Source organism: Tubulanus polymorphus, chromosome 1 (genome assembly GCF_964204645.1).
Source record: "Tubulanus polymorphus chromosome 1, tnTubPoly1.2, whole genome shotgun sequence".
NCBI lineage: Eukaryota > Metazoa > Nemertea > Palaeonemertea > Tubulaniformes > Tubulanidae > Tubulanus > Tubulanus polymorphus.
The window spans coordinates 28,125,428-28,152,141 of record NC_134025.1 but is presented as its reverse complement, the minus strand read 5'-3'; the positions used below and the strand labels follow the sequence as shown (position 1 = coordinate 28,152,141).

The 26,714-nt window shown below is 35.3% G+C and overlaps 1 protein-coding gene across 1 annotated transcript; it reads right to left on the bottom strand.

Annotated features, from left to right (window-relative positions):
* Positions 1-477: 477 nt before the first annotated feature.
* On the bottom strand, positions 478-25,796 carry LOC141915173 (tensin-3-like). Its single transcript, XM_074806607.1, has 32 exons — positions 25,578-25,796; positions 24,618-24,656; positions 24,403-24,534; positions 24,082-24,146; positions 23,432-23,490; positions 23,035-23,186; positions 22,767-22,954; positions 22,602-22,682; positions 21,958-22,131; positions 21,040-21,242; positions 17,666-17,735; positions 15,981-16,111; positions 15,467-15,697; positions 13,127-14,956; positions 12,356-12,400; positions 11,078-11,926; positions 9,833-9,984; positions 9,632-9,745; positions 9,418-9,559; positions 8,714-8,752; positions 7,718-7,861; positions 6,041-7,136; positions 4,136-4,296; positions 3,957-4,046; positions 3,712-3,837; positions 3,536-3,631; positions 3,368-3,445; positions 3,211-3,282; positions 2,946-3,114; positions 2,794-2,862; positions 2,666-2,692; positions 478-2,587 (listed from the first exon to the last, which is right to left on the bottom strand). Exons 1-32 carry the CDS (start codon positions 25,794-25,796, stop codon positions 2,440-2,442), a joined length of 7,191 nt encoding a protein of 2,396 aa, XP_074662708.1. The 3' UTR covers positions 478-2,439.
* Between the last annotated feature and the right edge of the window lie 918 nt (positions 25,797-26,714).

The following is a 26,714-nucleotide window of genomic DNA, read 5'->3' as shown; positions in this document are numbered from 1 at the left end:
AAGCGTCTGCATCACTTTTATATCCCAATTATAGTAATAGACTTGGTACCGTTTATCTTGGCTCGGTAAACCATTAATAACCACTGAATTAATGACTTTACTCAGTAAACACCTAATTGGCTGACAAGAATTCTGGTCCCAAAAGTACCAATTTGGCACAGTACTGTAAATAAAGGAGTTTTGGGCATTTTGCTCAAAGGAGTTTCCAGCACCTTTAAAAGCATTTGCCGTTTAGGAGTTTAAAAGCAATCAAGGGGTTCTACGGACCCTGTTATAATCAAGCAACCTGCTGCTAGGTGTGCTATCTGTAGGATAAAGGTTCTTCATTGATGGCGAGAGACCAGAGGACTGTTGACAACAGGAAATACTTAAATATCCATGTTTTGAACCAATGAACCTATAATGAGGATGAGACCACCACCACAAATCTTCAATGAAACAAAATAAATGCCACGAATCACATAATGTCTAGAAATAGTTTATTGACATAAGAAAGTCTGAAAAAAATATTCGGCAGGTGGCTAAATTGGGTCAGGCAGATAACAATCTATTCCTAAATTGCAATAACAATAACTTTTTAAAACAAATATTTAAAATCATTCACTAATTTATAAAAACGTTTCATGTAAACTACTTCATTTCAATTTAGAATTTCGTTATTTGTTATATTATCATCAGTCATTGATCGCTTTTGATACACACATACAGTAATCTGTACTTATCACACTTGACAACGCTTTCCTAGACATGAATCCATACATATATTTCATTTGTTGGAAGCATAAACAAAAATCAAAATATTTTGTGTCGCACAACAGGAGAGATGTGAGTGTAGACAGGTCAAGTAAAACATGAACAAACATGTATATCGATTGAATAAAAATATTCTGCTTAGAACATCTTGCAAATTAAATTCCTCATTTGCTACCAGATAATATTCCATAAGAGGGTGGACACAAAATTTGACCACCATATCGAAATTTTACATATGAACACACGCAAACCCCTGTATAAGGTTTGGCCTTATAAACAATAAGGCCTAAAAGAAGTTTGCTTTATGATCTTGTCATAGCATACATGTCCAATTTAAGCTATACCTACATAAGGCGACCATTGAAATACAACTCCTTCAATCAGGTTAGTTACGTCGAAATAAATAAGAGAAGGACCAACTACATAAGTAACTATCAAGATCTAAACACTGTATCTGAACTAACCTGAACTGCATCCCTCTAACAACTACAAAAGTTTTTGAGGGAAGTCTACAACATACGGTATCCAATGACCCCTTATCTAAAAAATATGACTACAATGATAAAAACAATAGACCCGTTTTAAGCTGCTGACAGTTTCATACAAAACAAGCAGTTCTCCGAAATAAAAATCATTATCATACATAAAAACTGAACTTCATTTCTTTTTATCTAGTCAAATAATAGGTTAGTACATGACTAAACTAATATGAATTTAAGGATGATATATCAACTAAATATTATCTTTGCACATATAATAATTATATATAAACAATAAGGACATTCTAGTTACACATGTTTGGCACAAACAGAGACAAATTGCTTTCTTCCTTTTAAAACATTATATTTATATACAGCAGCCTATCATCAATCCCAACATATTCACATCACTGTTAATTGGAAATTTCTAAGTTGAATTATCATTGTGAATAAATCAATAAGCAGTATATCATTTTTCAGTCCTTTAGATACTCTTACATCAAGCGAGTCAACTATGAGATTTTATTGTGAGCAATTTGTCTTTATGTCAAAATATTAAATGCTGACTTGCTTCATTTAAGTAAAAGATTAAAAGTCCCATCTTTGACAAAAGCTTTATATCTAGCATTAAGATCCTATGAACGGAAGACTTTTATCAAATAGGCCGAAGATCTAAAGATAAATTCAGTCAACAGTTTTTTAAATCCACAAAATATCTGCCTTATATATATATTTGGCTACAAATGAAGCTTTTTTTTAAATATATTAATGACTTAATGATATTATTAATCAAAGTTATGATAATGATAATTCGTTTTTTTTTATTCATAAGCTCAACGTATCGCCGTAACAAGATAAATATGAGGCCTCTATAATATAATCTACCGGTAGTCGAAAAAGAGCAGGATTCAGCGAAATGAAAATAAATATGTCTACAGTGTTAAATATACATAATAAACGTGCGGTGTTCATCTATAAATGCTAGCGATTTATCGACATTTCACCGTTGAATTTCTAAACAAAAAGCAAATACTTTTTGATGCAATATACATTTCCTCAGTTTTCATTCAAAAAATAAGTACTGGTAGTCCAAACGAAAATCTTTCTTCTCCAGGACCAGCACTTTAATTTCATTTATCTAACATCACAAGTAAAATTAGTCAGCTTTAACAACGTATCCAACATTAAGTTATTGTTTAAGATCCCGTCATGATTTCGATGATACAGATCCTATCATGACTTTGGTGATGAAGTTAACTATAGCTGAAGCTGGTTGTTCAGGATCTAATTCAGCGAATATGTGACATGTATTATCTGTTGGACTGCCTTGTTTCCTCGCTACAAATCCAAATACTCTGCAAATCGAATAAGATTCATGTTAGAAAGACAGACCTCCATGAAATAAGTTTAACTTCCAAAATTACAAAACTTACTTCGCATTCATCTGTGAGCCAGTCCACCTAAAATAATGAAACAAGTATCCAGTAGTAAATAACTATTAATCATACTTAATTGTGTTGAATAAAGAATAATCTTTCAGTAGATATGTATCAGTACTTACCTTCTATCGGCTGGATCCATGCCTGCATATGTTACTGTACTTACAGGATAATGTCTTCGGAAAAATAACCTGCCAAAGAAAACAACAAATGGTGATGTTTAACTAACTCCATGTCTAAATATCGAAGCATGTAGAGAATCATTCTAACTCACTTTCTCTGATTATCAGTCAGAGTTATGCCTTGAGAAGACACTTTGAAGTGTACTTCAGTAGTTTTTGGTGTTGAATCCATCTTTAATGTTTCTTCCATTGCACGGGCAATAGCCTGTGGGCCAGTCAGCAATTCTGTATCAATACTATTCAAATACACTACATTACACGCTGAAAGTAAATACAATTATACTTCATATATCTATCTTTTTTCGGACTAAGTAAGATCATCACAATTCAGGTCAGTATGTAGAATCTTCAAAATACCTGCTCCTTGTGTCAGTAATGCTTCAGCAGATCCAGGCAGCTCCATTTGTAAATTTGAGTCTTCAAGAACTTCTAAAAAGTTGTCAAAATTTATTTAAATCATTTTCTGCCAGATATATTCCTGAATGATTCTGTTCAAACACTTGTTTAACTTTACCTATTTCAGGAAGAACTAATTTCATGGGCAATGCCAGAGGTGTAATAGAGTGTTGATATACTAAGGCAGCTAAACTTCCTACAAATATAGATATTTCAAAAACAAAATTTACTTTCAATTCATCATTTTGGAAATTCTAAGTTTTACACAATCATTTGGCACTCTTACCAAAAACTGGTTCATTCGCACAGCCTTTGAGCCTTACACCTTTCGCTGTACTTTCGATCAAGAAATGCCGAACCAGTTCAGAAGATGGATCACTATCTGAAAAAGAAAAAATCATCATATTAAATGATCTGCTCAGCTTCTCAATTAGAGAATCAGATTCGCTAAGATGAACTTACTTGGTTTGCTAGCTATGTTTGCTGGTACCTGGTCCACTTTTAAAGCCAATCCAAACGCACCCGGGAAAGAGTTACTGTCTCGCACAACAAATGTTCCTGGGGCTTTATCTTTTAATAAATTTATTGCTATAAAATAAAATAATAATCATTATCAAAAAGCAGAGAGAAGAATCTGTATTAATTTGTTTTTGTCATAATATTTAAGTGTTAGAAACCAGCCATAGTGTAGGCACGTAGCCAAGTACCTTCTTCTCTACTAATTGCTGGTTTATACCAGTATTTCGATGTGTCCTTGACAAATTTGGGTGTGTGGTGTACAAATTCCACACCAATATCTGTAATTGAAGATGCCCATAGGTATCAAAAACATATATATGCTGCAAATAACACTATTTATTGTCTCTGTATATATTGTAATATTTACCTGAAGCAGCAAGTGAAGTCATACTGCCTCCTCTAGACAGACCTGTATAGACACTTGGTGAACTTTGTCCTGCTGGATGAGTACTAAGTAAATGAGACTCACTAGACAGTTGTTGCTTTAGTTGATTGATCTGTGCTGGGGAGGCTGGCCCATGAACGTGTCTGTAAATATAATAGACTAATTCTGAGCATCAAAAACAATTCCATTGACAATAATAGTCAATCCACAAAACTGCCAAATAAATATGCTATACCATGACAAAAAATTGTCTTACTTTATACGTTGTACTTTATAACACAAACATGTTCTTTAGTATATAAGCTGCAATACATCTGACTAACTGGATACGAATATGTTTCAGCATTCGAAATTACATTCAAGCAAAGCAGTTTAAAAGGTCAGGAGCAAGCTTATATACCTGTTATACAGTTCTTCCTGGCTAACATCTAATAAACCTCAAGGAAAACTACATACAAGTATATTCATCTCCTACACAGTACACCACGCTTAATGTTATTCTGACCTGGTTTCACTGAAAACCTAATACTACTATCAGTGAAATGTTGAATGGCATATTATAAGCTGGAATAGTTATTATTATTTGTCAGCACCACAGATCTATTGCTGGAAAGAAATAGCGCCGCATAATGATAATTATGTCTGGAGGGCTTATTACAGTAACAAATAGATCATCACAAAAACAGAACCGTAAAACAAACAACTAAAGACCCAGTTCCACAGTGGTCAAAGGAGTCATATAAATTTTTTCGGTAAAATTTCAACCAGCGCCCAGTGTGAATCTTGATAAATATCATTGTATACTTTGCTTATTAAAATGGTCTAATCTGTGGAATTTTTTATAAGCTCAGACAAAACAGCAGACTGAACTGAATACAGTTTACATATTCCACTCACTATGAGGCACATAATTGAAACCTTCTGAATGACTTTGAATGGAGACTTCAATCACAAAAATCAAGTAAACTTTTTTCATGGTATGACTTTGTTTGCCTTTTTGATCTCCTGGTTCAAAACATCAGTTAAAAAAGAACTAGGTTTAAACTTGATTAGCACTACAATTTCGCTTTAAAAAGTTTCGTTGAAAAAATAAATTCCACTTGTATGTGTATAATACATGTGCTTTTCATGTTAGAGGAAAAAAATATCAGAAAAACTTCAGATGAAAGGATCATGAAAAGAATGCCTCACATTGCATTAAACAAAAATTTATCTATCAAAATTCTTAAAATTTGGTAAAATGCACATGAAATTGAGAAGTAATAATGATAATCAAACTATTTTGATACTTACTCAGGTACCGTAAAATTCAATATACTTGATAGAATAGCCTCAAAATGAGCCATATCATCTTTAGCGTGAAGTAAATCCATTTCTTATCACAATCCAGAGTTCTCTTATAAACTGGCACTGATTAAATAATCGACTTGTATCTTTATATATTCAAGGCCAGGTCAGAATCCCACATCAATGTGACTCACAGAAGATTTATAGAGACATGTGGATATAGTTGGATGAACATACCTCTTAATTCACCCATGTGCCCTGCACGTTCTCTTTATACACCTTGCTGCTACTAATTGTTTTCCTAATAGCCTAATGTTTTTGCCACTAATTGCTTTGCTAGTGGTAAACAATTTCAACAAAGTTTTGTCTGATGTTGAAAAGCCTTAATTCTTCATTGTAGCATTTCGACTAATGTTAATACATGAGTTAGTTATTATTAAATCCACAAGACCACTGAGATATGGAAAAGAAATAACCTAATTATGGGAGTTATGGGAATATGGTAATTTATCATTTAGGCAATTAAACCTAAACAATGAGCAATTTCTAGGGTAGTGGACCTGGACCCATTCTTATAATGAATACATTAAATGAACTTACATGTCTGGTTGACTTCGGGGTAGAGTTTGCGACACGCTGCTCGATTGTTCAACGTGAGTTTGCGATGACATGGATTCACCTCGTCTGAGAGCTGGTGGTGGCAATGTAGCTGATCCACTTTGTATGTATGATCCGGAAACATGTTGTTGACTTTGTTGTTGTTGGTGTTGCTGTTGTTGCTGCTGCTGCAGCTGCTGCTGCTGGAGTTGACTTTGTTGTTGAATCATATGTTGTTGATTCTGTTGTTGTTGAATCAAATGTTGTTGATTCTGTTGTTGTTGAATTAAATGTTGTTGATTCTGTTGTTGTTGAATCAAATTTTGTTGCTCCTGTTGTTGTTGAATAAATTGTTGATTCTGTTGTTGTTGTTGACTGTTTAAATTTGGGTGTGATTCAACGAGTATCACATCCTGTGGTAAGGTTTGACTGATACTACGCGCTGGGGGATTTGTCGTTGTTGAATATTGAAATTGAGTTTTATACTCTTCTCTATGCTGTTGAGTTCTCTGAGCGGGCAAAGTAGCGCTCGAGTACTGGAAATTCTGTACTTGCTGTTGAGGAACTTGCTGAATTTGTCCACTAGGTGGCGGTGTGTAGAAACGCTGATGTGGTAAAGTTTTCGACGTATATTGCACATTTTGGTTTTGAATTTCTGTTTGTTGAATTTGACCACTAGGTGGCGGTGTATAATATCGTTGCGGTTGTTGAGGCACAGATGAATATTGAATATTCGGATCTGTTTGTTGGAACTGACCTCCCATAGGTGGCAGACTTTGCTGTCGTTGAGGAGGCATAGTTGACGATGAATATTGAAAATGTTGAGTTTCATTTTGTTGAAATTGACCCGGTGGAGGGGTATGATACCGTTGTGGGGGTAATGTTGCAGATGAATACTGAATATTTTGATTTTCTGATTTATTGAACACAGCGCCACTTGGTGGAGGTGTATAGAACCGCTGTGCAGGTAACGTTGCAGATTGATATTGAGCAGGTTGCGTCTGTCCATGGTATTCATGTGGATGATGATGTTCCAACGTATGAACTGTAGCTCTGACTATGGTCGCTGTATCTTTCTCGTTATTCACTGAAGGACTCACTAAAAATAATAAAATCGATTCATTAGAGCTATCGATAACAAAGTCTACATGATTGCGATATTTGTAGAGAATATCTTCGACCATAAATAGAATTCTCTTGCGTATTTTCTATCATGCGAAAATGATATCTTTCATTGAAAGCATGCGAACCGATTTCATTTGCTGCAATAGATCATAGATATTCGAACGAATTTCAAGACAAGTGTAAGCCCATGTGGTCGTGAGTGTATGAAAACTGAGATAAGAAAGCGGGTTAGAGATTTCTAAGTACCATTGATGGCTGCACTGCTAGATATGATACTAATGAAATGGAAATATGAAAGACAGTTTGCACCCAAGCATTAAAACAATACAAAGCGATTTATTGATTAACATTCAATCTATTTAGTTCTTCAATAATTCTGTATATGAAAGAAAAACGTTTACTGGTATATTGTTAGTAGACTACTATACTAGAAAAGAGAATCATCATATCCAACTCGAATTGTGAAATCATTCAGTTTGATTCGTCAGCGATCAAAGCCAATGTGCATTCATTCATATATTGGATAGATTTATATGATTTTAGTAAATGAAGTACCTGAACGTCTAGAACGGGCCAGTTCATCAGGTATAGACGCATATAGAGGATCTATATCGCTATACCCAGAACAGAAAAACTGACTGTTATCTGGCAGCGAGTTTAAACTAGAAGTGGCAGAAGATCCAAACCTCAGCATTGTAGCTACAGTTAAAAGCATAAAGTCGACTATCAGAATATAGAACACCAACTGAAGGAAACATAAAGCAGGCAGGTTGTCGAAAAAACCAGCCATGCACACCTTACATAAAGCAATATGAAGCAATGCAGCTATTGATTTCTCTAAACTTTCTACAGGCAAATACGCACAATTCACAGATTTTCAGAAACTAACTTTGGGTCATACATGTGAAGGGAAATTTACTGTATACTAAAGTGCAAGCCAGTTCTTTACAACAACGCTTTTAGCTTCCTTCTGCTAATTGTCTTAAGATGTAACAAGAGCTAAGCAGCAGTATTCCCGACAACAAAAACTCAAGGTGGTTTTCCACTTTTCCGTGGGCACGCAAGTGATGGGTATACAGTTTACTGTATTGTACTTTCATAAGATAGTTGGATTGCAATGAAGCTCTGACGTTCTGTTTATCAACATATAACTAACTACAATAGTGTACTGTTTAGCATCAAAGAACTTGCTAAAGCAGGAATTCTGTGCATTATTTACAAACGCACAAGTAAATATCTTCAGAAAAAATTCCATGTATTCTTTTTCTTATTTATCTGCTTTAAAAAGAAGTCCGTCTTTCCAAAATTGCCAAGTGCAGTTCTGCTTGAAAATGAAAATTATACTTTAAATCTAGTGTATGAAGGACGAGTTGCAGTGGAAGAGAGCTTGTAAAATCATAGCATCAAGGTTATCCTATATTAGGCTGATTAGTGCTTGGGGTTTGGTTTTTAAAAACATTTCAACGGAAAACTGAAGTACCGTAAGTGGTTTACCCTGGCCACAATTAGAAGCGCGAGGAGTTTGTGTAAATTCTTTTGAATAGAACTAACCTTGGTTTTGATAAGGAGTCACAGGAAATGGTGGGGTGGCTATAAAAACACAGAACACGATATAATGTATACTAGAACATTATATAAAAACATAGAATATAAGCAAACATAAAAACATATGCAATCTTGAAAAAAGAAAGACATAAACTAAATAATAGGTAATTTCACATGCGACATGATTAATCTATTCAATCCAATCAATCTTAATTAACAGAAAGATTTTACAACTTTTGAGGTCTTCCAACCAGATTTTACTGCTATCTGGGTTAGCTATGTACTTTTTAAGTCGCTAATAAGGCACCATTAAGGGAAATTAGGCTTACAATTCAACCGTAATTACGTACATTCCATATAAGAGACATTAAGTAGTATTAACCTACTGGATGACAAGCTAATTTGAAGGATGTACTAAAACTGTTATTGAAAATAGAATCTAAATGCCTATGCATGGAATGCCAGACAAAGATTGTTTTATTCTATCTAACCAATGTCATGGTTCGAATGAATAACTATACAATCTACCTAAATCAAGTGGTGTGCATTGATTAGTGCTGAACTAAAATAAATCCACTTTTTAGGAAGAAAATTTCCTTATTTCTATCGGTAATTCTCTTGATATAAATAGGGAATCTAAATGAAAGTATAGACAAAATGCTACAAAAAAAACTGCTGTCACTCAATAAAATAAAGTGTTAACAACTTACCACCAGGAGAGCTTAATCTTCCAGGGGTACCCGGTCGGGCTGCATCAATCGTATCAGATTCAAGGTTATGAACACCTACAGGGCGTAGTGTTATAATATCATCATCTTCAGGAGCAACTTGTTGCTTCGGAAATCCTGGTATCTGTGAGATGTATAATTGATATTTAGATAAAAATCGAAGAGAATAGATTGCTGGATTTAGAATTGAGATTACCTGTTCTTTAACATATGTATTGTGAGTAGTTGTGGAAGTGGTCGAAAATGTCTGGTGGTGCACTGGTTGTGGCTGTGGTGGATCAGGAGCTGGAGCAGCTCGTGGTGGTTCAGCCTATAGTTAACAGAAATAGTAATCACGATATAACAAAATACCAATAATTCAAATAGTCGTAGCTGATGTGAGTATCGTGATACTCACAGGAACCGGTACAGAAGGTTCAGAAATCGGTTTAGGTTCTGGTGCTGGTTTCTGGTATGCATAGTTTGTATGTACCGACGACGATTGAGCAGCAATAGCATTCTCAGCTGCTTTCAAACTTCTCTCTAGCTCTTCCAATTTACTACCAAATCCTACAAAAATATGTCGAACGAATCAATGAACTGCGCAATAACGTCTTTACAGATCTACAGGTAAAGAATTTTTACTGCTTAAGCTAGACATATGTTTTACGTTGAGTTGTATGTAAACAAATATCATCCAGGTTCCAGTATTTGAATTAGCTTCACGTAACATCACAGCGAATTCCTGTGTGCCGTTTTATTTCTCATGCAACTTTTTCGCTTTCATCTACGATCATAAATCAATGCATTCTGAATCAGCGCATATATTTTTTACTATTGTTTATAGGCTTCGAAATCAACATGCTATGACATAATCAACATACCATGAGTATGTATATGTACTGGTATTCTTTCTATGATATAACATATACAAATAATCCATAGATACATATTATTCATATTTACAAATATGTTAGTATAACATTTATGCGTATCTCAAATGCAAGCTTTACAAGAACAATTTCATGCAACACTATGAAATATGTTTGATTCTAGATCAATCGATTACAGTTTTTTCAAAATGATTTGAATCGGAACATAAAAGATGACTATAGGCATGTATTGGGGCTTACAACGAAAAGCAAAGCTGAAATTTGAGCAGGGACATAAGACACTGATAGAGACCCATTGAACAAAATAAATTATGTAGATGGACAGTCAGCAATACTGATTGTATTGCTGATGAAACAGCTAACATCTTAGACGGCAGTATAACATGAAATTTACCTGTCCTTTCAGTATTTTTTGGTGGTCGAAGAACTGAAGACATTAATTAAAAACATGCTTCATAGTGAATATAAAAAATATTCTTAAAGAGTAAATGTACATCCATGCCTTCACTACATGACTCCAGTCAAAATAACTCAAAAATAGTAAGTGCTCCTTAGGAGGTCCATGTTGCCAGGACAAGGAAGGTGGGGACAGATGAGGCATACATCATTCTTCAGAACTGGACAGCCCTCGTTCATTTTTCAAGGTTCAAAGCATCAATACCCAGGTAGCTCAAATGCTTACCATATTGTATGTAGTTGGCAAGGTATATCTAGCTTTCAAAACAAACTTATCATATGATTAACAAACGGATTGTTAGAGGTTTTCTTACCCTCAGTTTTATCATCCCGAACAGGAATTATACAATCCGAATCATCATTAACGGGGTCATTATCAATAGGTTCTTGATTGGATGATGGAACATTTTCATCGGTTGATGACGATTCACTAGGATCGTGATCACTGGGTTCCGTATCATTTGATTTAACATCATTCGGATTTTTAGGCGACTCCTTTTGTACATCACCAGTGACACCATTCTTCCACAGTTTTAAAACCTTGTTCAGTAACTTACCATTTACATTTCTGTATTCAACATGTCGAGGGACAATGCTGCCTTCAACAACCGGATCAGGCTGTGGTTTATCGATATTAGCATTTTCATCGCCAACATTGGAACTGTTTTTCATAGGTTGTTGGTTATCCGGAATTGAAGCATCCTCGGTATCTGGGGCTTTCTTTGCAGGAACCGTTTCTTTTTCAATTGATGGATCTTTTTGTATCGGTTCATTATTATTTGAATGCCGAGGAGTTCCTGTCTGATGTGGATCATTGAAATGATAGTGCATTATATTTGATTTGTGGTCGGTATTCCAGGTATTAATGTTTGTTTGATTTGTAATTACGGGATGTCTAGCATTTGAGTACACATGCCTATACTGTGATGTAGCAGGCACAGTTTGTTTCAGATCCGAAATCGGATCAACAGTTTTCTGTTTCGGTAAATAATCCAAAACTGGTGAATCTTGCTGCTTATTTTGAACAGGTTTCTTTGGATAATTTGGACTGTCAATTTTTCTATCAGGTTGTTTAGGAGGTCGCAAACCCTGCCTTAATGACGATTGCATTTCAGTTGCAGAATCATGCATTTGTTCGAGCTGCCTTATGGCCTTGTCTAAATCTAGATAATTGAAATAAATAAAAAAACAAAAATATAACTTATACAGCATGCACAAACAACTTTGAGTTAATCTAATTAATCCCTCGTCAAAATGCAAAACAGGTTAGTATAACAAGATACCACATAAATAAGTTAGTATTGTCTGATTAGAACACCAAATACCTCTGAAAATGTATTTGTACAACTGAGCATAATTTGATGTTCTCATCACAGTGCAGTTATTAAGCTCTAACTATTTGTGTTAATTTATTATTAATAATAATAACAATAATCATTAAATTAATGAATATAAATCAAATGTTTTCATGCTACGTTAGCGCGCTATGAATACAATTCTACATGGTGAAGATTGAAATCTTGGCAAGAAAAAATTAACCTTTCAAAAGTGAATCATCTCAAAACGAGGAGAATACTGGGTATATTACTTACCTTCGGAGAAAGATGAAGTATCAGATATTGGTGAACTCAATTCATCTGTAAACATTACAAGCGATAACAAAACAGGCATCAGAGAAAAGCTAAGCACAAAATGATATATAGGGCGCAAGCAATGACGATAGAAGTATAGACATTTTTAAAAGATTAGTTGAATGTCGTAATACATTCTACATAAGTTCATTCCAGGAGAATGTTTCATGTTTTACTGTAGGATGTATTTCAAATTACATAGACAGACGTTTAATTAATCAGAAATAGTGAATATACAAAATATTAAAATGTTAGATGCTATTAAAGATTAGACAAATATTGTCCATATCTTTGAGCAATTGATAAACACCACAACCTTAAGGTTATGTATAGCAATTGATATTATCTCAATGTAGTGTTCAGACATCACAAAATGTGTCAATATTTCTCATGCATTCGATAATTGAATAAATATAAAATTTCTCGAGAGAAAAGTAAATAAGACAGAACAGACAATTCTTTTAAATGTACATCACAAGTACAGAATAAGACAAGAGATTTGTCATTGACCTCCGAATGCATTCTTTCAGACACAGAAATACTTATCACTTAAAATCTACGATAGTTGACATGCATTCTTCTATAATCGTAAAGGCTACAAGTTTTTATGTCTAATGCCTCTCTTAGCTATAGTTTAGAATGAAGGTAAGATCCAGAACAGTAATGAATATTGAGGCAATCAATGACAACACAAACTTGTGACCATATAATATGAATAATATTGATATTCACCTGCTCTAGGTTTGACTGCAGTGTCAGTTTGTGTTTCTTCATTCGCCATTTCAGTCGTTTGAGTCTGCATATCATACAGTAAAGTCTTTGGTAGAATAGTTGGAGTTTTAGCAGCTGGTGACAGGCCTTTATTGACAGTTATCGGGACTGGTTCTTCTACTGGTGGCTTCACCTTTTTCACCAGTGACGTATAATCAAATGATGGAGGAGATGGCTCTCGACGATAGGGTTGAGACGGTGTTACTTGGGTCTGTTGCGTCGAGGTTGTCTTATAGCTGTATAATGATTCCTTTGGTTTAGATTCGTAAAGCGAAAGTGGGTCGCCATAAACCGGCTTTGAAAATGAATCAGTCGATTTTTGGTTGTAAGAATCAAAATAGTTTGTCTTTTGAGAAGGCAGTGTTGTTGAATCGTACAGGTAGTTTCTACTCGTATGTGATGAAGATTGAATATCTCTGTAATTTTCAAAGGCCGAACGCTTTTCGACTTGAGATTTATCAGACAGAGACGTGTTTGATTTCGACTGGGTGAAGCATGATACACCACTGAACTCTGCTTTCGTGGTTGGTACCGTGAAAGAGAAGTCGACTGCAGCTGGAGCGTGGACCGGAGGCTCTCGATACGTGTAGAAATACGATGTATAGTAAGATGTCGGAGATTGTGATCTCGGAGAATTTTGAGGACTTCGACTCGGAGACGAATGTCTAGATGAGCGAAAGCTAACCGGCCGATCTCGATCAAATGAAGTATCAGATCTTTGTCGTTGTAATGGTCTAGAATGAGATTGCCATTCATTACGTACTGTATTACTACGTGTCCTCAGTACAGCATCACGACTACTAGAACCTCGAACTGGTGCCACCGGTGATGTCGGTGCACTAGTATGAGTAGTCTGTTGGACATATTGTTGTTGCTGCTGCAGTTGTTGCTGTTGTTGTTGAGCTGGTGATGGTGGAGGCTTTGAGGTTTGACCCAGTCCACCGACAATCACTGTAGCATAGCTGTCTGTAGTCACAGTCGGTTGATGATGCACTTGGCTATCTATCGATAGATTAGGGTTGGAACCATGACCGGCAGTAGTATAGGTGATAGAATATGGTCCAGGGGAACTACGAAATGGGGAGCCTTGAGTTTCGTAGCGTTTTTCTACTCTAGAGTAAGTAGAAATGCCTTCATTGGGAGAAGGTTCGAAAGCCGGTGAATAATGATCAAATACAGCTCTCTCTTCAGCTTCATTCATCTCACGTTTAGTTATCAGCCGTGTTTGAGCATTTTTCAACTCTTGTACGAGTTGTTTTTCTTGATCGGTCCTCTCGCTGTCTCGCCGGTATCGAAGTTTCTGTTGTTGTTGATGTAACCAGGACAAAGTCGTATCACCCGACGAGTATGAACGAGGCAGAACGTGCTCCGAAACGAATGGATCATCATCACCTGAACATTCAATTCTATACGGTAATGTCGACAATTTACCGGCATCTAAATCATCTTTCGCGACACGTTGAAATGTACGTTCCATCGAAAAATGCTGCGGACTTAAAGGACGACCAGATTGCGTACGGTTTTCAGAAAATGAATAAGTCTGATGCACAGTTTCTGACTGAGGTACAGTTTTCTTGCTCGATGTATTGTACGAATATGACTTTGATTCCGAGTCCGCTGTTGAAGTTATTGGAACCGTGCTTATCAAAGTTTGTCCACCGAGTAGATCAGCGAGAATAGCATCCAACTCTGATTGCTCATCCGATTTCATAGTTGATGTCTGACTATATGTTACACTTTGATTAGCTCCAGATGTACTTGTGCTTAAACTTACACTTACACCAGTCACTCCTAGAAATAAAATTAACGTAGATTTTCACGACTATAACTCCAGCACTGAGTGTTTTTTTGTATCGATATAATCAAAGTGGTGATTGATTCATTTTCAAGTCACAATCGAATCATGGAAATGAGAAAGCCGCATTTTTTCGCCAGATAATAGTGTCTGTCATTAAGGTTGTGATTAGATTCTACTTAAACAGGTCAGATTTATTTCTATTACGCTACTACTCAACAATTTAACCAGTCCACACGGGTTGTTTCTTTTTATACTGCGTAAAGGCATATTTGTAAAGTCAAAACACAGACTCAATGCATGGAACTGCGTAATAAGAAATGTCCTTTGCTTGTATAGAACTGCTATCCAACAACTATTTATGAAACAAACATTTCAGCAAGGTGAACATACTCAGATACCTGTTAGTCTATTTGTATGTACGTTTAGTACGCGTGAATCTGATGCACAACATCGGTAAAAACAGAATGAAATACAGAATTAAATTTCAAGAATATTGAACATACCTGAAGTGGAAGAAATGCCTGAATCCATGCTATTGTGAAGAACATCATTAGAACCATTGTGCATCGTGCCATCTTTCTTCTTATGTACTTTAGCGTATAAACTACCGTCGGGTCCAGACGTATGTTCAACGTGTTGCTGCTGCGTTTGTTGCGTTGTCGTGCGGATAATTTTCTTATGATGAGAAGTTGTAGCAGACGATGTAGAGAATGAATTCATAATATCACCATTTTCTGTAATAATAAAACCACCAGCGATAGTTATTAAACATGGTTATCTTTATGTCAAATTGTTTGTTAGTGGGTACTAAAGTTTCCTCTGGTGAATTGAGTGAGTGACCTAGGAGTAGTAATTAGTCTAGTCATACAGCTATATATAACGTTATATAAGACCTATCATTATCTACAGCTACCAATTGTAACAGGATATCCTTTTTAACCAGAGATCAAACATACTCGATCCCTTCACTATAAGTTTGATGGAGGAGACCCATTTTTGTAAATTTTTTCAAATTACCTTCAGCAGTATTTTGAGGATGCGAATTGAATTTTTCATACGAGTCCCATCTTACCAATGGGTCCATAGCATCATCAATGAGTACACCAGAATCATTCAACAGATCATTAACTGAAACATAAAAAACAAACCTACATCATTCATAAATCTGTTTTTTTTTTAGCACAGTGTTCATTATCATTTCAGGGTGTTGAAAGTGAAATAATAAGAATATGTTTCAATATAAGCCACACAAGTTTACTGCTAACACAGCCCCATCACCGATTTTCTCCAACCACCCAGTGAAGCCATAGGGTTAACACATTTCACCAGTAAATAACCCTCTATAAAGTCTCTAGAATCATATAACACCAAGTAAAAACTTACCAGTTACAAACTCGGATAAAGCTTTGTAGCAACTTTCCGTTAGTTTAATCATATTTTACATAAAAACATACAAGACATCTATCTATCCAGATATGTAGACTGGGAGTCAGTCGATGAATGCTATTGGATGATGGCTTTATCCTTTACAAGTTTCAAACTACGGATGTTTACTCCCACACCTGATAAGCATTTCCTCTCAGACAGACATTTTCGACTTAAACGTCCCAACAGGAAATATATTTGTGGCGAAGCAAATATTATCACAACCAACTTGAAAAAATGTTTAGATATTTTGTTCCACTAAAACATATTTAAACAATACAACTCAAAGAACAAACAATATTTTGAAACTCGAAGTAAATTTGGTGCGAAAAAAAGTGAATTCAAGTAAATGAAATATTTTGAAATTAACACTAATGAGAAACAAAAACAATACTAGACTAAAAAGAATATTAATAAATTCAATATAAACATGTTTTGCATAAACATGCTTTATATAATATAGACATTCAGTTATGTTAGCTCAAGACTTTTAAATGAAGCTAGAATTTTTCTCTAAATATAGCAGAAACCACCCACAAATACCAGGAATCTTCCACCAATGGATAATAATAATAGGTGTATGGGTTAACATATTATTACAGTGCAAGGGAATGAAAGTGTTTTGTACCTCTACGACTTATTTCTTCAACCCAAACAGAATTCATGCTCGGTCTTATATCCTCTGCTACTACACAAAAAACAACAAAATACCGGTATGAAACGTCAAATAAATATAGCGCAGAGAATCATGCTTTAGTCATAGCGTAAGACAGTTTTCTATGTATATATACAATCGCTGCAGTAGGTCACGATTAAACTTTGATATAAAGAAATTATTGAAATATTTGCGGTTTTTGTCCGGAAGTTGATTTACAAAAAGTATGATACAAAACAAATTGTCTATACAATTGATTTATGAATTTTTTGAGAATTTTGTTAGATCTTCAAAGGTAAATAAACCCTTAAAAGGATCACACGAATTCCCATCAAATCGTTATGCAAAGCATAATTGACGTCCTTACTACAACGTGGCAACAAATCTTTTTGAAAAAACCGTCGCATGTGATCAAACACAAAAACTAATGATTATACAAAAATAAACAAATCACGAAATATAATTCAACAGTTCAGAAGATGGATTGCTACTAAAGATAAACTGAAACGGTTTTAAGTAGAATAGGAAATTAGATCATGCACGAAACAGGAAAACACAATGAAAGCAACAGTTGATTCAATTGGACCTAGGCAAACGTTGTCTAGACTGTAATTATTCCAACTTACCATAAGTTTTGTGAGGAGATGAAGAGAACACTACCTCAACTCTCCCATGATCTGGAAATCGCTCATCTGAAAGAAATAATGATTCAGTTATGCGAATTACCTGATAATGAGTCAACCACACTGAGGGTTTGGCAACGAAGTCATTCAAATTTTTAAAATTACATATTACAACATAGAATGAGTTATACCTTAGTTCTGCATCTAAAATCGCAGCACAGACATAAGATATATGTATATATATTTGAGATGGGTAACAGGAATGTTAATAAAACTACATTTGTTTGGATGGAACTAGGAAACTCTGAATATTTCTACAGAATGTATTTCAGTGGAAAATAGGTGTGGATAAACATAGCTATTTTACTGCGCTGTTAGCCAAACCTAGAACAATTCTTATCCGTAGGAACCAAATGATTTAAAAGCTCTAATTATGACAGGATAACTTTTGATTATTAGATCATATGAAAGCCGAACAATGCAAGAATTATTTGTATGATATGAAATTGGAAGGTAATCATAATGATAAGAACAATTAACTATTGAACAAATGTAGGACTTCAGTTATATAATAACGATGTTAATTGTGAAATATATTTCATACAGACAAAGTATGAGGAGGCTTTGAATGTGTATAAAATTGTGAGGCTATGAACTAGTTAATGATGTCAATTTGTTGGAATATTTTGCAATCTTTGCAAAGAAAAAACTAGCTGCATATTCATTGCAAATTATACAAATCTCCTTACGATAACTAAACATTAAATTGAAAGAAAATAGGAAATGATTTTCTTTTATCGAAGGATATTGCCATAAGCACATTAGCAAAATGGATTGGCTTTTATCCAAATTGAACGTAGAACGGGCCATGAATATGAACTATTTCCAAATCGAATTAAAAAATCGAAGTTTGTGTAGGTTAGAAGTAGTGTGGGAAAAGATCACAATTCGAATAAGTGATTATATAGTGACTAAACACATTTAATTTTCACTCATATATACTAACTCATGTTTATTGCATTAACTCTAGTTTATATTCAACATGAAATTTAGCAATTTTATCCACAATGAAGTAATCTCGAGACACACATCTATGCAACATCATGCTCATAACGAAGGAGTTGATAGGTCTGGAAGCCAGAAGAGGTATAAACTTCAAAGAATTTTTTTTAGAATTCGTAGAAGTACCGGGTTTAGTCTAGAAGCTGGCAAGCTCAAACAAGTCTCTTATATTTATGCAGTTTATTTTCTGAAATTCTTATTTTCAAGTAGAGTTGGTTCACTGAATATCTTACCCAATATATTTTTATTACTTTATTAAATCAAACATCATCAACGAACCTCAGCACTTCTAACAAATTAATGTACATAAATCTTTTCGAAATGTCATTAACACAAATAAAGACAGCAGTTTGAAACACGAGGACACCAGAACAAAAACTACTTGTTCTAGTCTATGAAATAAGTAACATATGCTATCCTCTAAAATATGAATAGTTATTAAAACAAACTGTACGGGTCAGTGAGCAATGGAATTCGATGAATCGGACCAACTTGAACTTAACATTTTTAATTCATACATTTTTATGTATTATTCAACAACAAATGGCCATGTGAATAGAATAGATCGCTATTGATATCTTCATTATAGAATATTCAATCTAAATAACGAGCCTTGATCGACTAGGACACTGTGTTAATCAAATACACTATTCATTTCGAATATTAGGTCAGAAAAAAAGGGGACACCTAAAATACATGCACCTATTAATCAAGTGAGCTATTTGTGGTAATTATCAAACCCAATAACAACTAAAAATATTTCATTGTTTTAGTACAATACGTTTTCTCATAAGACTTATTAGTGAGACTTTCAACGCCCAAAAACTACATTCAGTTTCAATTCAACCACAAACAGTTCAAAATTCTGTTAAGTGCCAATTAACTGATTTTTACTCAACTCTATACAAGTAGACTTTTTATGTTAACCTTAGTCCATGTTTTCACTGAGCTACCGGCATGTACACCTTCCCCTGACTTTTCAATCGTGCGCTGCTCGTTATCATAAATATCCGTTGGCTAGAGAACTATCTCGATGATCCAGGTGTGTTTTCTGTTATGTAGATGTTTCCTCCCAAACACTTCAGATAGAGATGCAATCATCCCCCAAACACTATTTAGACATTATTAACCAAATATTTCTCAATTTATCAAAAAGAATTTCAAAATCTTGCCCCCATATTTAATTTCAATCATCTAAACTAAGTCTAATTCTTTTTAAGTCTAATAATAATACCCTACAGACCCATATCCCTAACTTGGTATTTCAATTGGGCCAGCCATATAGACGTAGATTTACCAAAAATATCATTTGAACATAAGTGGATCACTTCGACTAAAGGTTGTGGATAGTGCGAAAATATAACATCAAAGCTGCTATCGAGTATATATGTAATATATATAAAATAATATCCTGAAGAAAAAATGTTCAAGTTTTTCATATCCAGATTCCAACACCTCAAACATTTCACAATATAATCAACTAATGAGCACTCACCTGAAAATGTTATTTACAATAATAATCTACTATGAGCTCCAGTAATTCATAGTCCTTCAAAGAATTGAATGCTATATATCCCCCGGTTAGTACTAACTAGTACTACTACTGAAACCGATGCACCACCTGTGACTCCAGAATGCAGCCGCAGTTGTCGGAAGATTATTTCAGTCTGCCGTATGTGTGTGATACAGCTCTCCCTTCGATGATGATCGTAGGTGCTTTAAAGTCGTCAATTTCTGGCCAATTTCCTATTTATTACTCGATGTTAAGTGGGCCACTATTGACCCACATGTAAAACGAACATACACACATATATACATATATATATATATATATATATATATATATTTATATGTTATAGTTTCGATTCACATGGGAAACCAACCAATAGGAGCTTTTTATTTGATGTATTGCGCCTTACAGCCGCAGAAATATGAATGCCCGTCAGCAGCGCCTACTCAAAAATATGTTTGAAATTTAATCGGTAAAATAATTTCGATAATTGAATGACAATCATGATGGCTCCGTTGTGTTATAGAAATCTACTGCGCCGTCGAATTAACAGAAAAGCTTATTGCGTATATACATTGTACTAGCATTGACGCTTTATGAGTCGTACAAGATTTCCGATCTTCGTAAATGACTATTATATAAGTATGAGCATTATATTTCTATAATCATATCGTATGTATATATTATTCGAACCAAGTACTGCGTAACGACCACAGAAAAGATAAAAGACTCCTGACGGAACAGTGCCTGAAGTTGGCCTAACTTTCGAGAGAAAAAAATCGAAATAACGCAACATCTTACCTGTACACGAATCGTCTAAATCCATCTTCTTAAATGCGAGTGTATAATCCGAAATAGCACATGTATGAAACTGTGATCTGAAAATGACGTCTCTAGTCGCCCGATGAGATCTCTTATGATAGCACTTTATCAATATATCGCCGTGCAATAGTAATCCAGGTTCAATCACAAAACAAACTCTTTGCATATTCTCCGTGACATTGCTGTAAAGAAGTCAAATACCGTGTTTAGACTGGAAACGACAGACCGATATTTCATAGATAAGAATGATTTTACGATTAGACAGACTTTTCAAATAGTTGAGTGCGTATGAGTCACTTTTGAACATTAGCGTTCAATGATTCTAACATGAAGATATCAATGGATCATACATTCCAACACCTATCTAATAATACTGACGGGTTACAATACTATTTATTTGTACGTTAAGGAACATTGTCATTAAACTTTTATTCAACTCAATTTACTTGACGATATAACAGTGACAGTCGTCTTTGACAGCAAAGATTAAAAGTTTTCCCACAGAAAACCCAAAGAATTGGATTCAATTTGGACAGTTCAGGGAGACTTTCCGATAATTCATCTTCCCGGAAAGATGTTTAATGAAGCTCCACCAGTTGAAGTTGCATGCACATTCTTTTCACACCAGTATTTTTAACAACATTCTCGTAGGTGGGAGTGGAATTTATAGGTAAATGCTTTACTTCATTGAAATATGGATCCAATCTTGCTTTCGTTGCAATGAGATTCATTACTGAAAGCATACCATAACGCCTGGCTATCCCAAACCTACTTGTCTTACAAAACAAGCAACATTTACATTCGGTCTAATAGTAACCAGAACTTACACCACACACCACTGGAAATACAGTATTACACTATTTCATTGCATTTTACTGTTTCTTCGGCAAAACTTACTAAACTCCTGATGTGAAAATTGGTTGCAATCCTTGATAGATTTTAATGAATGGTTTACAGCCACCTTTTCCGTCGAAGTTCGGGATTCCTTGCAGTACGATGTTGTGAAGATACAAAGGTTTACTGTTGACTTTTAAAGCTCCGGATAAGAGTCCGCCGAAGTAATTAACATAGCTGAAAAAATAACAAAATGACAATGACAACTTGCATAAATGAGCCAGTTGATCAGACACATGTGGGTGCTATATCGATGTATAAATCACATTTATTACAGGACAAAGATGACTTAGACACTAAATCTATTAAGAAGAATCCTAATTGTATGGTGGGCAATTGTTAGGTTTATGAGGCTATTTATAGAGGTTCTCAATGAATAGCCGACTGGCCCCATTTCCAAACGATCATTGACGTCCAACCTGGGAGATATATTCTGACAATGACTTCATAGGTGCAAGATTAGGACAGTTTGAGAGTCCAGCTGCCCTGTCCTCATTTAAACTCAGAATATTCCTCTATAATGTACATTCAGATACATACTGCGTTGAGCATTATGTCGAGTGGACAGGTGCTAATATACCGGTAGCGATGATTGCTGTTGACAATATGAAGCCTAACCCTTTGCTACAATTGTATATGCATCTTACCGTTTTTGTGATGGATGTTTCATTCCGTCCTTTTCATCGTAGAATCGTTTCATCGCAAACCGGTCAAGAGCTTTGTCAGCGCTGTAAGCAAATTAAATAAATCTAAACTGGAACTTGATTTCAAGCACAGTTTGTCAAAAGCTCGGCTTTAAATCTGATACAAACCTAGCACAAATATTACTATAATGCATATAAGCTTCTAAAATGACGGCCACTCTACTGGTTCCTCCTTTACAATGTAACACGATAACATGATTAGGATCTGAGTTTAACCATGAATCTATAGATTTACAGATACTGCACAGTCGTTCTAATGGAGGAGCTAACGTGGCTGGCCAGCCCTGCTCGGAAAGCTACAAAAAAACATAATCCGTAAAGTCCACATATCATCAGCAGCAGAAATTCAAGCTTTTACCAAAAAAAATTAACGTACATTTCCGTTTGATCGGGATAAATCGAAATGATTCTCAGATAGGTTAACGATGAAATAATGTGTGCCGTGTTTGGTCTTGAGCATCGCGGTCACCTCTTTCATGCTGTTCCTATAGCTGACCTCGTGACCTTCTGACACAGGAAAAGTCATAGCTGAAATTACATTACAGTGTCTACAATGACGAGACGTTGCTTAATTAATCAGACATATTGATTATGTAGATGCAGTGACTCGAGAGTGATAAAATAAATTTGAATCCTGAAGACATGTACGACAAATACGCATGGGATATATATATTACACAGTATCTGATGATAGATGTGGAGAGAGATTTAAAATGAAATGTACGCCGGAATAAGTGGAATAAGACCTAGACTGCCAGAAAGCATTTATCTACCTATGATGCGTTTAGTCACATAAGTGAGGTCTACTTCAAATTGTTCATCATCCATTCGTCTGAAAAATATAGATCAAATCATTTCAAAGTGTTTGCTTAACTTCAACGTCAAACCGCAATGCCTAAATGAAGAATTTTTTTTTAAATTCATACACGCTTGGCTTACGATGTACAGTAATAGGGCAGATATACCGATAGTTGTGTTTGCCATGCGTTATCAGTAAATCGATAACAAATAGTGTTCGTTTTACAGAAAAATCATACGTGCATCAATCAAGCAGGGGATAATCAGCGAATTAATCCATCGTACTGAAGTATTCACAACATACCTTAATCAAATCATAACACACGATGCCATGTTATATCACGCATATACGACAGGTATTATTACTAACAAATGGTCAATCTGTACTGTATTTCTGCTGTCTTCCCCTTCCTCTCCCCTCCCGGGAATAATTGTCGATGAATGATCATACATTTTGTCAAAACTGTACAGTGTATTGCCCCTTAACGACTACTGTTTATTGGAAAACAATACCGGACTTGGTTCGCGATCTCCTATCCAGATGATATATACAACACTAACTGCTTTCATTCGTTCATTGAAAACTGACATTCATTCAATTACGATCGAAAGAAGTAACACTTACTTGGTCGAATGATATTTCCTGGTAGCCATGCTCGGTTGAGGTGGTTGGGATGACGGCAAAGGTTGCTGAAAAACGTACGTAAATTGAAGACAAAAAACGCATTAAGATCAGAGTTCAGTTCATATATCTATTATCTGATATATGTGTGTGTACAGTTTACCATCTGTTTCAACGCTACTTATTGCTTTATTGATTATTAATCTATTGTGATAATGATTATAGACAATGCACATATGACAATACACTGGAATTTGAGATATTCATGTCCGAAGGCATTTCGCTGATTCCGATAAAACCACCGGAATCCGTAATTGTACTTACAGATTTAGTTACGTGGACATGGTTTGACCGATGATGATGATGATGCTGTTGTTGATGATGATGCTGATGAGGATGGAGAGGAGGCTGTGTTTGAGGCAAGGGTTGCTTACTATTGATTCCACCATGACTTTGCTGCAAAATACATTTGAATTGATTGAACGCTGCCGGCAATAGACACTTACTGCTTAACGAATGAAAGAACCAATAAAACTTACCAATTCGTAATTTGTAGGTGGAACACAAGGTTGAGTTACCTACAATGATAGACGCATTAAACCATTATTAATCTATAGTCTCAAAAACTTAAGAGGGTTGGTCGGTTTCTTATGGAAGTTAAGCTCTATGCGATTTATCCCAAATAGTTGATTTGGAATCAACCAATAACGTCTAAATTGCATGAAACTTTAACTGGGTGTTCGTGATGTTCTTGTTTGTTCGATCGATTATTTCTAGCTTCGCGTATTGACCGGGTAACTCACATCTACGTGGGCATAAAACTGTTTAGTTTACAAATTAGATCTTTTATTTGACAATAACTGTGAACATCACTGGTCCATTCCCAGTTAAAATGCAACACAATCGAAGCGTGTGCATTTTCTATCGCGTGAACAATTAGATGCGTCATTTAGAATCTTTACACTCCAAATAACACCACAAAACCAGTCCTCTAGACCTGTCTGGCGCTCATAAAGCCCATAACTATATCTTTTTCAAGATGACTCATTTGTCACGGGACAAATTTTGACTATTTCATCTACCGGCATGCTATTTTAGCTGCACAACGTTTTTTCCACTAATAGTTAATGAAATGTAACTGGATATGACACTGTTTACATCTTCATCGTAATCACTTTCTTATCGTTCTTACATAGGAATATAACCCCAAACAAGAGAAAACATGAAGGGTTTCAAAAGACAGAATACGTCAAAACATAAGATAACAGTAACATGTTTGTGAAGTAGGCTGAACAGCAGGTCGTCGCAGTGATTCCTCTTCGAACAAACTTTACTGATAGAAAAAATTGATCTTTTATAAAAGCTAAGGTTGCATATGGGTATAAACAAACACGAGGAGGTACATAAATTTGATTCAATGATGAATAAAGGAATAAAATGGAAAAAAAGCAAAATTCATCGATCGTCAATAGAAAATGGTTATATTCCGTCATCATTACCTTATATTTCTGAGGTGAACATGCTCCATAGAACGACTTTTCACCGGCGAATGCAAATTTCACAGAATTAGCCGGTTTACTTATTTGACACTTTTTGACCGACGACGACGACGTATTGTAATTATTAGTATGTAATATAGGTTTACTCGGCACAGTAACAGGTGCTGAAACAACCGGTGGTTTCCCGACGCAACCGCAAAGATTCATCGAGCTCGGCATCTTTATAACAACCGAAAAAAACCACAAATTACTTATAACTCACTCCTCGCACGACAAAAACGACGAAACTTCACTCGAATCCCGTGCAGAGTTTCACGAGGAAGCAACACTGAATCATCTGTGCGTTATTCCTGAGATGTATTCTGAGTAAATGTGCCTGGTCCAATCGGCTTTTACAATGAACAATATGACTGGTATTCTTCTATCAATAATAGACGATAAATAATTCCTCATTATCAGTTTCATTCGCGAGGAAACATATAATATAATATAAACATCGTACCACGCCTCAACAGCCCCAACTCGCATCGAACTTATATTCCACTACATAAAATTCCGACTCCGAGAGAAGAAACATGGGTAACAAGAACGCACGTGGTCGTAGAAAACATGTACATGCAGCAGTTTGAACCTGTTCATCGATATCTGAACCAATCATTCGTCAATAAATAACTGACAAACACGTCGCTCATCTCTTATATAATCCAATGACCTGAGAAATATTTCTTCCCCTACAAACTCTCGCATGCTTGACCTGCAAATTCAATTTTCGCATGCCTGGCAGGCGATTGCAGTTGACAGTCGTAAGTAGTTGACGGTCTCGGCAGCCAGAGCGCCAGTAACGCGAACTAACATCAGACGACGGTGATAAATGTCAGTAGAATCAATCCTATCAGACCTGTGATGCTGTCAATGACACTAGTACCGGCTTGGGACAATGATTCAAATACTCTTCACTAACTGAAGCGTAGTCAATTTATCCGATATAAAGCTTTACTCAGATAGCTGATAGAATCTGTTTGTCTTACTTGTAGATCAACTCATAAATCCCGTACTTGCAGCAGTAGTAAAGCTCCGGGTAGATTTGAAACAAGTTGAAAGTTCAACTCCTTGTGATGAATAGATCCGAATAAAATG